This window comes from Acyrthosiphon pisum, chromosome A1, assembly GCF_005508785.2.
Source record: "Acyrthosiphon pisum isolate AL4f chromosome A1, pea_aphid_22Mar2018_4r6ur, whole genome shotgun sequence".
Taxonomy (NCBI): domain Eukaryota; kingdom Metazoa; phylum Arthropoda; class Insecta; order Hemiptera; family Aphididae; genus Acyrthosiphon; species Acyrthosiphon pisum.
In genome coordinates this window covers 19,777,934-19,792,236 of record NC_042494.1, presented here as the reverse complement: position 1 = coordinate 19,792,236, position 14,303 = coordinate 19,777,934, and the positions used below count along the sequence as shown (strand labels likewise).

Sequence of the window (14,303 nt, the reverse complement as noted above, 5' to 3'; positions counted from 1 at the left end):
AGTACTTTATTGAATCCAGAAACATTTTATATTAAATAAACTATTACATGAGCCAAATTATTTTTAAGATACAGTAAAAAGTATATTATGTCGAGAAACAAATTATCTTTTATTTTTTAATTATGTATGCCAATAATTATTAATTAAAGAAAATATTGTCACTAAGTCAAATAAACTAATACATTTACATTTATTAAACTATTAAAATAAAAAATGTATGTTCAAGTTTTCAAAAATGTATGTTTGATTAAAAAACAATCCTACAAATAAAGAAAGATATAATATTTTAAATTAAAATTAGAATTGGATAAACATAAGAAAAAAACATGATTTTAATGCATAATATACTATATTATACATAATATAATATAATATAATATAATATAATATATTATACTATACATAATATATATATACATACATGTATAATAAAATTCAATCATTAATTTTTTTTAGATTAAATTGTTACTGTTTTCAAATAAAATTTTCCTCTGGTTCTTTAGGGGCATCTAGATCACGGTAATGAATTATTGGTCTGTAATCAAAGCCACCCAAAAATTAATACAATCTAATGTAATATGGCAAATCATTTTAAAAAAAAAACTGTTAATATTATTGGCAAATATTTGAACCTACCTGCCGCCACCTCTAAAACCTCCACGAGCAGGTGGTCTAGAATAGCCATACATTCCTCGACCAAATCCAGCACCTCCATATGGTGGATAGCCAGGCATTTGGTAACTATAACATGAATACATTAATTATAATTTATGCATCATAGTTGAAAGTCAAATAGTTAAATAATTGTTTTTACGGATTTGCAGCTGGTGGATAAGACTGAGGAGCATCATTCACATCTTTTCTACCTTGTTTACTACCAGGATGTTCAGGCAACTGTGGTCTCTTCGGATCACGAAGATAATTATTAAAATATTTCACCTTAGTAGAAATAAAAAAACATATATTTATTTAATTATTCATGAAAAATATATATTTAAATCTTAATTTACTTCTTTTTTAACATCGTCCAATTTATCAATATGCTTATTGAAAATATGTTTGCGCACAAATTCAGGACCTTTAAATTTTTTGCCCGACAAAGGGCATAGCCACTTGTCTTTTGATATCTCTTGTGTATTAGAAGTTACAAACTTCTCGATTTCTTCTTCTTCGTGTTTTGCTCCAAGCTGCATTAATTCTTTTTCACTTACTTCATGAGAAGTCGAGACAGTCAAAGAGTTAGCTTTGGTTTGAAAGTTGTTACAATAATCAGTGATTTCTTGCTGTGTAGGCTAAAATGAATGATTATTTAACACTATTAACTAAGGCTGTCAATATTTAACAAATTAAATACATACCGGATTACTGGGCAGTGCACAACGAGCATGCATAATACCACATCTGTTTGGCATCTCATCTTCATTTACATACTCACTATGGTTGTAAAAGTCAACTGAATGTACAATACGTAAATACAGTAACATCTTATCTAAAGCCTGGAAATTCAAATGCATTTTTAATACTATAAAACAGCTATTTTATTGTACATATTATAACCAGTGCTCGAAATGGAAAATTTTAAAAACCAGAACACCCATAAAATTATTATGCCTTATGCAAATACCTATAATAATATTATAAAGTTTAAAGATAATAATAATGCGCAATACCAAACAGTTTTTTGACTGCTCATTGTCCCTGCACATTATATTTCTTGTTAGTACATTCAATATTGGAATATGGAGTGGTATGGCATCCTTACTTGGCTTAAGATGAATTAAAAATTGAGCGTGTCCAAAATAGGTTTCTTTCCTACATTATCCATATTATGAAGATAGTACATCCCCCTCATGATTATTCCTTATTACGTAGTATTTTGGAAATATCACTGCTATCATCACGTCAACAAGATGCTGATGAGCACTTCATAACCTCGCTCTTAGGTGGCACTATAGATGCTCCCAATCTCCTCTTCAACGTAAGTCTTAGTATCTCTTCCTTCTTCTCCAGATATCACTCCCTCTTTCAAGTACTAACCCACAACACATCCTATAGACACAATCACCCCTTACATAGAATGCTCCGTAAACTAAATAATGTTAATTTTGATTTTAATATTTAATAAATGTATAAGTTATGGGTAAGTTTGCTGTACTATATCACTATATTATTACTATTATGTTTATATTGAGTTGTATTTTCTATATGTTCTGTTTTACTGTGTGTTATAAACATTTACTACCTACTAATATGTTAAATTTCAAATGTAATCATAAAATTGACTTTTAGCGTTTGTAAATAAATAAAAAATAAAATAATTTGCATAATGTTCATTTACATTAGCGATTTGCAGTTAATTGTAGCACATGTACTTGCTTTTTGATCATAACTTTGTTAATGCAATAAGACAAAGAAAAGAACAACAGGTGTAGTAGCAGGTAAGAATTCTATTGGACTTAAAATATTTGTCATAAGGAAATTTGATAATTGTGATTGTGATTCTGTTAGAAACGCCTTGATGAGTGGCAATCTTCTTGGTTTTTTTCAATATTTACCTAAGAGGATGTCAGCGCACTATTTGTTTTCTCTCTCTGACTTATGCGCAACATAGCAAATTTAACATTCATAATAAATATTAATGATTATAATCATAATAATTTCTAAAAATAGAGTGTAATTAACTCATAGACGTTTTATTATATTTTAATTTTAGAGCAAGTTATGAGCATTTTAAAATTGTAAATTGTTTGTACATCTTAAAATACCTACTCATAACTCGCCTTAAAATTAAAACATAATAAAATGCATATGAGATACCCTAGATAATAATCCTACCTTTTAAGAGGTAATTTCAATCTAACAGTAAAAATTATTATGATTACAATCATTATTATTAATGTAAAATTTGCTATGATGCGCATGGTTCAGAGAGAAAACGAACAGTGCGCTGACATCATCTTAACATTATAATGATCTGGGCTCTTAAATTCTTATTTTAACTATCTGGAACGGACGCTAAAGCTAATATTACAAACCAGAACACTATTCTGGTCCATTTCGAGCACTTCATATAAATTTAAATAAATAGAATAGTATATATCATTAGTTATAAATTAAATCAATTATTACCTTAAACAGCTGCAAATCTTTTTCAGTATTATCTTCAGGTTCACAAGTAGCATTTTCGCCTAAAAGTTCCTCTTCCTCAGCAGACGCTTCTTCGATTAAAAAATCTGTGATGTTATGTAGAACAGGATTACGTGATACAACACCATAAGTTTTTTCTGAGGCTGGTTGCTCGCCATCAGTTAATTGCCATAAACCTGAACGGTTATCAAAGTTATTTATAATACTGGCGCATAGTTTCATATCATTGCGAGCAACTTGTCTGTGATTTGTTACTCCATTCACAGACCGTATGCGTTTACTCAAATCTCTATTGACTATAGCACCCAGCTCACTGTCACGCAACTATAAATTACAATATAACTGAATTACTAATTACAATATTTAGATTTATGTTAGGTGGTTTCAATAAATTAAATAGGGTCCAATTTAAACATTTTAAAAGTACAGTAGAATCCGCTAATAACAATCTTCAATTGACCTAAAAAATCAGGTTGTTACATTCGGATGACAAAAGCATACTGCACATGACATATAAACCCAACCAAGAACATGGTCTGAGATTCATTTTATTGGATATACAGCATCGTAATAAGCGGATTCTACTAAAGTAGTTTTAAATATGTACCTATATTGGTTATTTACATTTAAAAATATTAAATGATCATTTATAAGTTTAAGATAAGAATTCAATGTCATGATGCAAAACGCAAATACAGTTCAATAATAAGAAAATACATTTTACATATAAATATTAAATCACAACAATTTTAATTTTAAACTTACTCTAACACTATTAAGGTTCCAACAAATTTCTTTGATGTTAACATCTCTATCAAATGTTACCCAACCACGTCTAAACCAACGGCGCTCTGGTAAAGGATCTGCTATAGACAATCTTATAAATCCTGGGAACCGTTTACAAATCTAAAAGAATAATTAAAAAGTATAAATATATTTTCTTTAATTTATAACAACTATCAAGGTACAATAAAAAATTGAAATCTGTTATTACTCCGCACTTAAGAGCATGACCAGCTAACATGGGAAATAAAGTTTTAGATGGAAAATTTGTTATGCGAGGAGTATACAGCCAATGTTACAGTAGCCATCAGATAGATTTGTTAGTCAAGAGTCGCCTCACAGTATTTAATTTTAAGTATAAATTAAAGTTATTTATACACAAAAATCACTTACTGTTTCAAGTTCACTTTTAGTTATTGCAGGGGCTAAATTACGTAGAAATACAGAAGTTGTACGATGCAATGCTCTTGGTTTCACAACATCATCCTGCGATATACATGCAATATTATAATATTAATTATGCATTAAGTTTAATATTTTTTAAATAAATTTATACATTTTGATCACTATCGTTTGTAATATCTAAGACTTCTGGTTTTTGACCATCCACATCCATCGCTTCTATAAACATGTTATACAACAATATTTATTATTTATGATATAATTATTTTTTTTCAGGCAATAAAACTTATAAACTTGATAATATCAAACAATTAAAATTTAAAAATATATTTAACCCATTGTTAACCTAAGGGTTTTATTATTTTAAAAATTTAAGGGCCATTTGCACTGTATATGGTTACACTTTCATTACGCTTAATCAGCTGATTACAGATTTTATAACCGGTCAAATTCAGCGAATTAAACTTTGGTTAACTTTAATCAAGATGGTACAACTGGCCCTAAGTGAAATTAAATTTAAGTTACCTTCACATTTTTTTACTTCACAATCGTTTTTTTTATTTGTTTCATTACCATCTTCTTTATCACTGTCCACTTCACCATCAGAATTTCCTCCAGCACTACAATTATATTCATCAATTAAGGGTTTAAATATTTAAATTTTATTTTATATTTATATAAAATGAACAAATATATGAATTAAGTTCCATACTTAATTTTTTTATCCGTTTCTTTCTTTTCAGGTTCTGGTTCCTGTTTGGCTTTTAATATCTCTTTAGGATTCAACACTGTTAAATCAAAATCTGTACCTCCTTCAAGTTTTATCACGACTGAATCAAGAAGATGAACTAGAGGCTCTGGATTATCAGCATCCACACAAACTGATTCAACTTTGCCATTTTCTAAAAATTCTTTAAAAACTTCTAACCGTTTCTAAAGGTAAGAAAATAAATGTACATTGCACATAAATAAAAAATAAAAAATGTAATGCTTACTTTAAGAGCTATAGTTTGCTCTTCTTTTCGTTTTACGCTATCATCAGGATGGTATTTAATCTTAAACCTTTTAAAATTACAATGTTAAAACACCAATTGTATAACTGTATAACTTTACTATATATTATACACATATATACATCAAGAATAAATTATTAAATTATTTATATAATTTACCATTCCTCATCTTTATGGGCAACAAAAAATTCATTTAGTTGATTTCTTTTAAACTGCAATTTGTATTCATTATATTTAGCTAATGCTTCTTCGTCAGTTATGTTATCATCTTGAGTAATCAAAAAAGATTTTAAAGACATCATAGGTGGTTGAGTATCTCCTGAAGACTGTTCTGCTGGTGGTGGAGCCGGGTGATTTACAGTATGTGCCCCGGGGTCTCTCATTGTCATAATTCTTAAATTATTTAGTACACATAAAAACATATTTTAACATTTATTATAAATTTAAATATTTACCTAGAAACAGGAGGCATATGATGTGCAGGGGGTTCCCAAGGAGCACCATAACCATAACCAGGAGGTTCATAACCAATGCGTCTGTCTTCCCTTTAATTATTAATAATTCATTCATATTATTTTTATTATAATTTATAAAACATAATTATTTTTATTTACCAGCTTATGTAAATACTAACCAATCTGGAGGTCTCATTCTCTTAACTGGAGGTGATAGATCTCTTTGAGCACCTGGACTATAACGATCACGCATCGGACCTCTATAATCTCCTCGACCTCGATTACGTGCACCCCATGTTTCTCTATAAAGTAAATAATAATTTTATATTTCTTTAAAAACAACAAATATGTAAATTGTTATTATATATATAATAAAGTGCATTTAAAATAGTTATAAATGTATATCCATCAATTTACTAATAAACATTAAAACATAGAAAATAATATTATGGTATATGAAGTTGAATTTGAATGCTAAAAAAATTATGTGAGACAAGAAAAGCTCTTTAATTGTTAAATAATAAGTACCTTGTAGTTTTCATCAATCGGCTAAAAAATAAAAATTTATAATATAATAGGTTTAGATACACAATATTGAATATTTTACAAAATAAAAAATACGGTAATATTTTTAATTGATTAATGTTTAATTAGGTACCTATTTAATATTTAATTAGGTATATATAGTCATATTTTATTAAATGTTTCAGTAAGTAATTGGTTTATTTTTTTACCACAATTATTTTTTTTGATTTTAAATGTGTTCAAATCTATTATTCACTTATATCAAATAAAACGTGAACATGTAGGTGCAACATTTTTAAGGAACTTGTATGACGTTTAGGTTATTTAAATGAAAGTTAAAGTTAAATTTATTTTTAATATTATTGTATTGATGTTTTATTTACATTGTGGTATCAACAAATTCATATTGTGTACAATATTTAAAAATGTTTAATGTTAATACATTTTAAAACACTCTATCTAACTTTGAAATTAAAATATAAATAAAATTCCTACGAGATTTACTAAATAATAACAAATTTTTTTCAAAATTTGATAATAGGTTAATTCACTCTAATATTAAACCTAACCAAGTTAAATGGATTATTTAGAACATACAATTTGCTATGTTAAGCGTTTGTAAGACAAAAACAACACTACAAATATAGCTTCCTCATTGACAGTTTTTTGAAATGTGTCTATAAACAATTTTAAAAATATAATATTTTATGTTTATTTTATGCATGTTAAAAGTTATGTTATATAATTTATTTTGGAAATGCATTAGATTTGTATCATTGATAAGTTGTATGATAACTACAGAGGGGACAATTTTGACTTAACAATTTTAATATCAAACTATAACGTAAGTTAGCCTATTAATCAGAAATATTTTTAAATAGGTACTTATTTTATATCGTATAATTCTAATGTTTTAATTTGGCTTAGATTTAAATAAATTTAGTGTCCCACTGTGATACTTTCTGTGATTATATTGGATATATAAGACATTTTTTCTTGCTGGGCAGGGTAGAGGTATAGAAAAATTATGCACAGAGTGAATTGACATCTAAGCTTCAGGGTAAGACTAATAGTTAGTATATTTAGTATTTAAAGCTCCTATATTGGTTATTTATAATCTACAAGTCCTGAAAATATTACACCCAGGGCCTAAAATTGTCGTTCCCCCTCTGAATATATAGTAAAATAGATATATCTACTAAGGTGTAGACGGAATAATACTTCCTATTAACTATTTTTTAACTAGATACAAACACATTCTAATATTTAATAAATTCAATACAAATTTTTAATAGTATTACAAAGAATTTAACACTGTAAATCTAAAGTTATGTTACCTGTCATTCCAATCATCGCGCATCCGGCGGTCATCTCTGCGGTTATCACCGCCTCTTATTGATTCGGTACGTTCGCCTCGAAATTTATCCCTTCGCTTCCTATCGTATTCATCATCGCTGTCACCCATTCTACCTACTTCACAATTTTCGCTATTTTGACCTACAAACATTATAATATATTGTACAACATGAAATAAAAATGTAATAAATAAAAAAACAGTAAGCTAACATCTACTTATGGTACCTAAATTAATTATATGGAATGTATTTTTCTTAACGTATCAAACATCCGGAAAGGTAAAATACATTTAACCCAACTTAATTATATGAACTTAGATTATAAGCAATAAACCTAACACAGATAATTAAAATAAAATAACGATGTAACGTAGCGTTATAAGTAGTAAACGTAGTAAGATCAAAACGCAGGCGGCAGACCGCTTAATGCTTATTGCTAGAGTTAAAATAATAGATTCACACAAATTGAAACTAGGTATAAACTGGGCAAACAAATTTTGAAAACAGTGTAGACAACATAACATATTTCGGTTTACAAAATGCCATAACTTTTACCAATGCTTTTACACAATAATAAATAATAATATTTTTGTTTACTTAAATCATATTATACAACAACACTGGCTAATTAGAATATATAAAATAGTATGTAATGATAAATCATTGATTGAATCAACATATTATGCACAGGAAAATGTATTAATATATTTTAATAGTATATTATATAAATTATAGTTGGAATTAATTGTTTACCATATTATAATGGGCAATGGCAATTTAAATTAAATTTTGCAACTATTGTTGTAGTAAATTATTGTATTGATGAACGATGTACCGCATTTTTTTAATGAGAATAAAAAAAATAAAAATATATACCGTTCACTTAATTATAATAATACCAGGTTAATAAGACTACGTACCTCGGTAGTACATGGTAGTACCACAGAATAGTGCGGTAGTGCGGTCTTAAAAGATGCATACAATTTAATAAACCTTTTTATAACTTAAGTGGCAAGCTTGCACAGATAACTTTGATTATGATTAAATGAGGGGTGTCGTCAATAATTATTGTGAATAGCACGATTAAAGATATAATTGTGACCCGACGGGCTATGTCACAAGCAATATCACATGGCAATTGAAATTACTTTCAGAATTAGCTGTTGAACTAACTTAGTGCGCTCTCTATAATATTAATATGAGATAATGTTAATATATTAATATAGTACAATAGTACATAAATATTCCACTGCTGTCAAGAGCGCTGCAGAATTGTTCTTATCATGAGAGTAATATTATAGACAACTATTCCAAGCTCGTTGGGCAACCTTTATATTATCTTTAATCGTGGTGAATAGTCATACAATTACTCGTCAAATATGTTATCTATGTCAAATAAGCATTATCACGTTTTCTGCGCATCTGATAAAAAATGCATGCATCAATTTTCAACGAAACTTTGAACGTGACGTCAGCTTTGAAATGCTACGCAATAATTTATTAATATACCTAGTTATTTGTAAATAAAATTTAGGAAGCAAAATATAATGATGATAAAATTTAAATATGTAAAAGTCATGACTAAATTAATAGGTATGATTACAAAAACCTGTTTTCGTCCGGTTTGCGCATCTCTCCCCTATTCTACACACGAAACCATTGTTCGTAGTTCTCCGCATTTCATTGGTCGGCAATATCAAAAGATAATATCCATATAGAAGCGGCGATCTACATACGCGATCGACGTGGGAAGGGTAGTATGCGTATCACAAAGTTGTGATCATACCTATTCATTTAATCATGGTAAAAGTCATACTCACTGATAATAGCATCATAACAACAAAATATCATTAGGCAATAGGCATACAACTTTGGAGTTGAGACTTCCTGAAACTGGATGTTTTTCGTTTTTGAACCTTTGTCACTTTGTCAGTGTTCGAATACGTGTTTTTTCATTTATAATGATCGACAATAATTTTTTCTTAACTAATATTCTATAATGTACAGTTTTGAAGGAGAATTTCGCAGGAAACCTGAGCAGAATTATGCAGGAGCTAGTGTACATGAACCTGTCAGTAATCTTATACAGAGAGCTCGGTATGAACGAGAACAGAGAGAAGTATGTGATCAAACTCTATTATTATAAAATATTATATTAAAACGTACAGTTATAATAGATTATTGTTTTATTGTATTTAAAGGAAGCAAGACGTGAACAACGACGCGTTATTAGAGTGCAGTCTTGCGTTAGAAGCTTTCTAACAAGAAAAAAAATTAAACGTCATTATCGCACTTTGTTTGATAATACTGTATCAAATCTGAAGAGCAAACAACTTTCTGAAGAAATATTATCAGATCTTGTAAAAAATTTGGTGTTCTTTCATGATAGAGAAATCGATTCTCAGCGACTTGTAAGTTACTTCACTTTTTGTTGTAAATATTAACATATAGGTACCTAGGTGTTTATTTGATTAAAGTTTACGAATCTAAACATCAAAAATTAATTATTTTTATCTAATACAATAGTATTTAAACTGAACTGATAATTATAATTTATTTTTTAATTTTAAGATTCATAATAATATGCAGAAAATTACTCCCCATTTTTAATACAATGGATAACTTAATCAATAAATTAAAATTCCTAACATTTATATTAGGTCAATGGTAGATACTCATAGTATTATTTAAAAAATATTTTGTCACTGGTAAATTGTCTTCATTAGCCAATCTGTAGCATTTTATTAAAAAATGTTCATAAAAATTGTCCATTCACATCTAAAAAGCACTTTAACTCCATGTTAGAAAGCAATGTTTAATTTTTACAATTTTTCAATTGAGAGGATACCTGAGTGGTTGAAATACAATTAATAATTCTATCTTTCTATTTTGTTAAGAAAGTTAAATTATAATTTTTTTTATCCAATTATTTAATTAATTTTTTTATGCATCACCTGCAAAAGTTGAGGATATTTTTATACTATGTACCTATTTCTGTTGATTAATTTTCTACGGTGTAAGATACGGTCAATAAAAATATTATATTAATCATAAATATAAAATGGAATTTTACAATTATATTTTTATTTTTAAACTTTTGCTCTTAGATAATAATAATATTTAACTAAACAAATTAAATATTACTTAGTCTGTTGTAAATTCTATTTTTATCAAGTCTATGTTTTATTCTATTTAAGTTATTGTATATTTATATGTTTACAGATTTGGTTATCTCAACATATTTTAAGAAATAGTTCAAAACTATTGAAATCAAGTTTGGACAGAAATGCCTCTTGGTATTGGCATATGAAGTGGATTCTTTCCTTCAATATTGATTTATTAAATGCATCGAATTTGGAATCATTTGCAACACCTTTAAGAATCATAGAAGAGTTAACTTCAGTAGAATCCTATAAAAAAATTCTTGGTTCAGATAATGCAATACTTGCATTGCGAGACGTAAGTATATACATAAAAGTATAATGTGTTATATAGTATATATTATATATTAATTACAAATATTTATGTACTTTTATAGTTATTCCAATACTTAGTCAAAAAATGTTATTTTGATAGTCTACGTAAAATTCTCGATACTAAAATTCCAGCAATGTTTGATGTTGAGGACACACCAGCTCCACCTTTAGCTAAAAGTATACTAGAATTTGTGAAAAGGCCATTTTCAGTACAATCACCAACATTATTAGATGAATACACGTAAGATAATATTATGTTCTTTATTTTACTATACGAAAAAATATATCATTAACTACTATATTTTACCTTTGTATCACTAGTCACTACTCTTCCTTCAATTTTCGATCTATTACGTAAGACACTCCAATTTTTTTAAATGCTATTCAATATTCATACATATTATTATAGTTCTCCTCAATTCCACAGTATTGATATGTTTACTGTTAATAGGTAATAGCCTCTCTCCCCCACCCATGGTTATCAATATACCATGATTACATTTCCTTTTACCCTTAAAACAGAATTTCAGAGTCTACTCTGGTATCAATTTAAGGCTCAAGATTTTTGTTAGGGACTTTCAAATCTTCCTACTTCTCTTTACATACAAATACATAATTATCTCAAATTTGATTTCCATAACATTTACAGTCAACAGTAATAATTATTATTTTTATTGTCGTTATCAACCAAAGGTGACGGCTTATGACTGCTCAACCTAAACGCCAATATATAAGTTTATAAAAATCAATTAGCAAATGTCAAAATTTGTATCATGTACAAATATTATTCTGTATCTAATGAAATAATCAAATTCAAAGTAAAAAACACAGTCATTGTAATATATTTGTGACAAAATAAAAATCTTATACACAAAATCATGTATAATCAAGTATAAAAATAGTGTGTTAAAATTAAGTGGGGGCTTCAGCCCCAGAGCCCCTTTGGCGTCACTGACACCCATTTAAAGAGACAAACAACTATATTCTGAAATATCCTGGCAGTTGGTGTTCTATACACTATACTACCAACTAGCAATCCACCAATCCACAATATGTTCTAACCATTATTTTATATTTTAAACATTAAAATTAATGTTCCTAATATTTACAAATATCAACTCTTATTTTACAGCTGTACGGTTATGAATCACTTTATAAGAACCTTTTTAAAAGGTCCTATATCTGATATAAATCATAAATTTATTCTACCAAGTTTATCATTGGATCAAAATAAAGCTGATTATATCGGACCAGATTTTAGACAATTAATACTGTCATTAACTCATTCTTCAACTCTATTAAAACAGATGAATACAAACTTATTCTATTCTTTGCTAATTATTGAGCCATCTTTTGAGGAATATTCATTTGGTAAATTAAAATAATATATTCTATAATCAATCTATGTTTTATTATTCTATTACCATTATGCTATTATAGTGATTAAATGCCGTCAAACTGGACATGAAGTAAATTCAATTAATGACTATATGGATATTATTTCAACTTTAGCAAGTAATTTAGCAGAACCACCAGTTATTGACTATCTAAATAAAACATGGAAGTATAGAAATGTGAACCATGATAGTTCTGACAATGAATCGGATGATGATGATGATGAAGATAAAAATGAAAAATTATTTTGTGGTTATTCAGAAGACGAACTTGAGGCAATAATACTATTTGTTAAATAATATATATATATATATTATATACAAATATTTAAGTAATTCTAATATTAAAATATATTTTTTATTAGATTTTGAAATCATGTTCAGAACTTTTAAATGAATCATTCAGAGTAAACAGAATAATACTATCTGTTGAAAACTCTTGTTCTTCAGATTCTATAAATTTTTTGCTCTTACCTGTTTGCAAATTATGTCATTATTTGCTTATGTCTCACAAACTAGCTGTTCATAAATACAGGTAAAAATAATTTTATTTACAAGTTATCAATGAAGTTATAGCATTATACTCTAGCCTACTAGAGAAGTAATCTGTTTTGCGGACACATACTGACAGCAGCAACTAACCCGTATTGTTGGTATGTCAAATGAGTGTTATCAACTCGAACGCGTTCTAGTCTGCAAAATGGTTTACTTCTCTCGTGGGCCAGAAAATAGTATTAAGATTCTGATTAGAACAAAAACACTTAAACACTATTCAGAATAATAGTGACCTAACCGTAAGCTACTGCTTATTCCCACTCCAAACAATTTTTTCCTCCACATCTCTTTAGTTTGTGTGCAGAGCTAAGCACATCTGGAGACTGTGCCACATTGTGCGGTAGACTATCACACTATAAAATAGACAAAATACTTAAAACGTGTTATTTTTAAATTATTAGTAATTTATGGAAAAAATATTATTACGTCTACTGATTACCCCCTTGTTTTCCCATTTCATATTTCAAACTTGTAACACATAATAATATAATACTAATAATTATTAGGGCTGAGGATTTTTAGTTTTTCATATTTGTCTAGAAAGGTTACAGAACAATGTAAGTAGTGTATATATATGCTGCATACTTAGCACTAGTAAGTTACACTGAACATTTTATTTTACATATTTTTTTGTTATTGCATATAAATGCATATTTGAGCATATTAGAAAAATAAGAACAAGTTATGGAAAATGTTAAGTGTAAAATTTTGGTCTTTGACAAATTAGGATTATTATTATTTAAAAATATAATAAAATACACTATTCGCAGCATATTGGCAGATAACACTACAATACATTTAGCAGGTTGTGTTAATTGCTAATTTTTCAAGTTTTATAAAGTAAATAATCAAACTATATTTTTGTTTTCATATTAATTGTATAATTTTATTACAAAAGGGCATACTATTCATTATTTTTTAGAGCATATTTTAAATACATATTTGTTGCTTTTTTAGTGTATAATGTATCATAATTATATTTTATTTTTTAGACTTTTATACACATTAGCATTGAAGGCTGAATTTTTACAACACTTATGGACAACTATTTTAAGAACAGAACAACAATCACTGTTTGGTCCTAGTCTAGTTACTACCAGTTTAGTAACGGTGATATCAAGAGGGACAAACTTAGCTCCTGGTGATTTTGACCGAATTGTGCCATTATTAGCAACATTTTGTTCATTGTTCAGTTATT

General features: G+C 27.8%; 2 protein-coding genes across 6 annotated transcripts in view; one reads left to right on the top strand and one right to left on the bottom strand.

Annotated features, from left to right (window-relative positions):
- Positions 1 to 393: 393 nt before the first annotated feature.
- LOC100167773 (serrate RNA effector molecule homolog) lies at positions 394 to 8,735 on the bottom strand. Of its 5 annotated transcripts, none has more exons than XM_008185755.3 (18): positions 8,601 to 8,735; positions 7,663 to 7,822; positions 6,329 to 6,349; positions 5,980 to 6,102; positions 5,801 to 5,890; positions 5,505 to 5,738; positions 5,328 to 5,394; positions 5,045 to 5,265; positions 4,858 to 4,952; positions 4,487 to 4,551; positions 4,324 to 4,416; positions 3,913 to 4,053; positions 3,130 to 3,471; positions 1,359 to 1,496; positions 1,011 to 1,292; positions 815 to 939; positions 637 to 741; positions 394 to 535 (listed from the first exon to the last, which is right to left on the bottom strand). In XM_008185755.3, the coding sequence occupies exons 1-18, from the start codon at positions 8,611 to 8,613 to the stop codon at positions 475 to 477; spliced, it is 2,376 nt and encodes a 791-aa protein (XP_008183977.1). In that variant the 5' UTR covers positions 8,614 to 8,735; the 3' UTR covers positions 394 to 474. The 5 variants fall into 5 exon arrangements, with proteins under 5 accessions (XP_008183977.1, XP_008183979.1, XP_003245160.1 ...); XM_008185757.3 differs by lacking the exon at positions 8,601 to 8,735 and adding an exon at positions 7,892 to 8,142; XM_003245112.4 differs by lacking the exon at positions 8,601 to 8,735 and adding an exon at positions 7,907 to 8,142.
- A 777-nt stretch (positions 8,736 to 9,512) lies between these two features.
- LOC100158877 (ubiquitin-protein ligase E3C) overlaps positions 9,513 to 14,303 on the top strand; it is a 9,790-nt gene continuing 4,999 nt past the window's right edge. The window contains exons 1-8 of the mRNA XM_029486187.1: positions 9,513 to 9,799; positions 9,882 to 10,091; positions 10,903 to 11,139; positions 11,219 to 11,397; positions 12,289 to 12,527; positions 12,597 to 12,826; positions 12,916 to 13,085; positions 14,098 to 14,297. Of these exons, the coding sequence (XP_029342047.1) occupies positions 9,680 to 9,799; positions 9,882 to 10,091; positions 10,903 to 11,139; positions 11,219 to 11,397; positions 12,289 to 12,527; positions 12,597 to 12,826; positions 12,916 to 13,085; positions 14,098 to 14,297 (1,585 nt within the window). The 5' untranslated portion in view covers positions 9,513 to 9,679. The remainder of the gene's footprint in view (positions 9,800 to 9,881; positions 10,092 to 10,902; positions 11,140 to 11,218; positions 11,398 to 12,288; positions 12,528 to 12,596; positions 12,827 to 12,915; positions 13,086 to 14,097; positions 14,298 to 14,303) is intronic.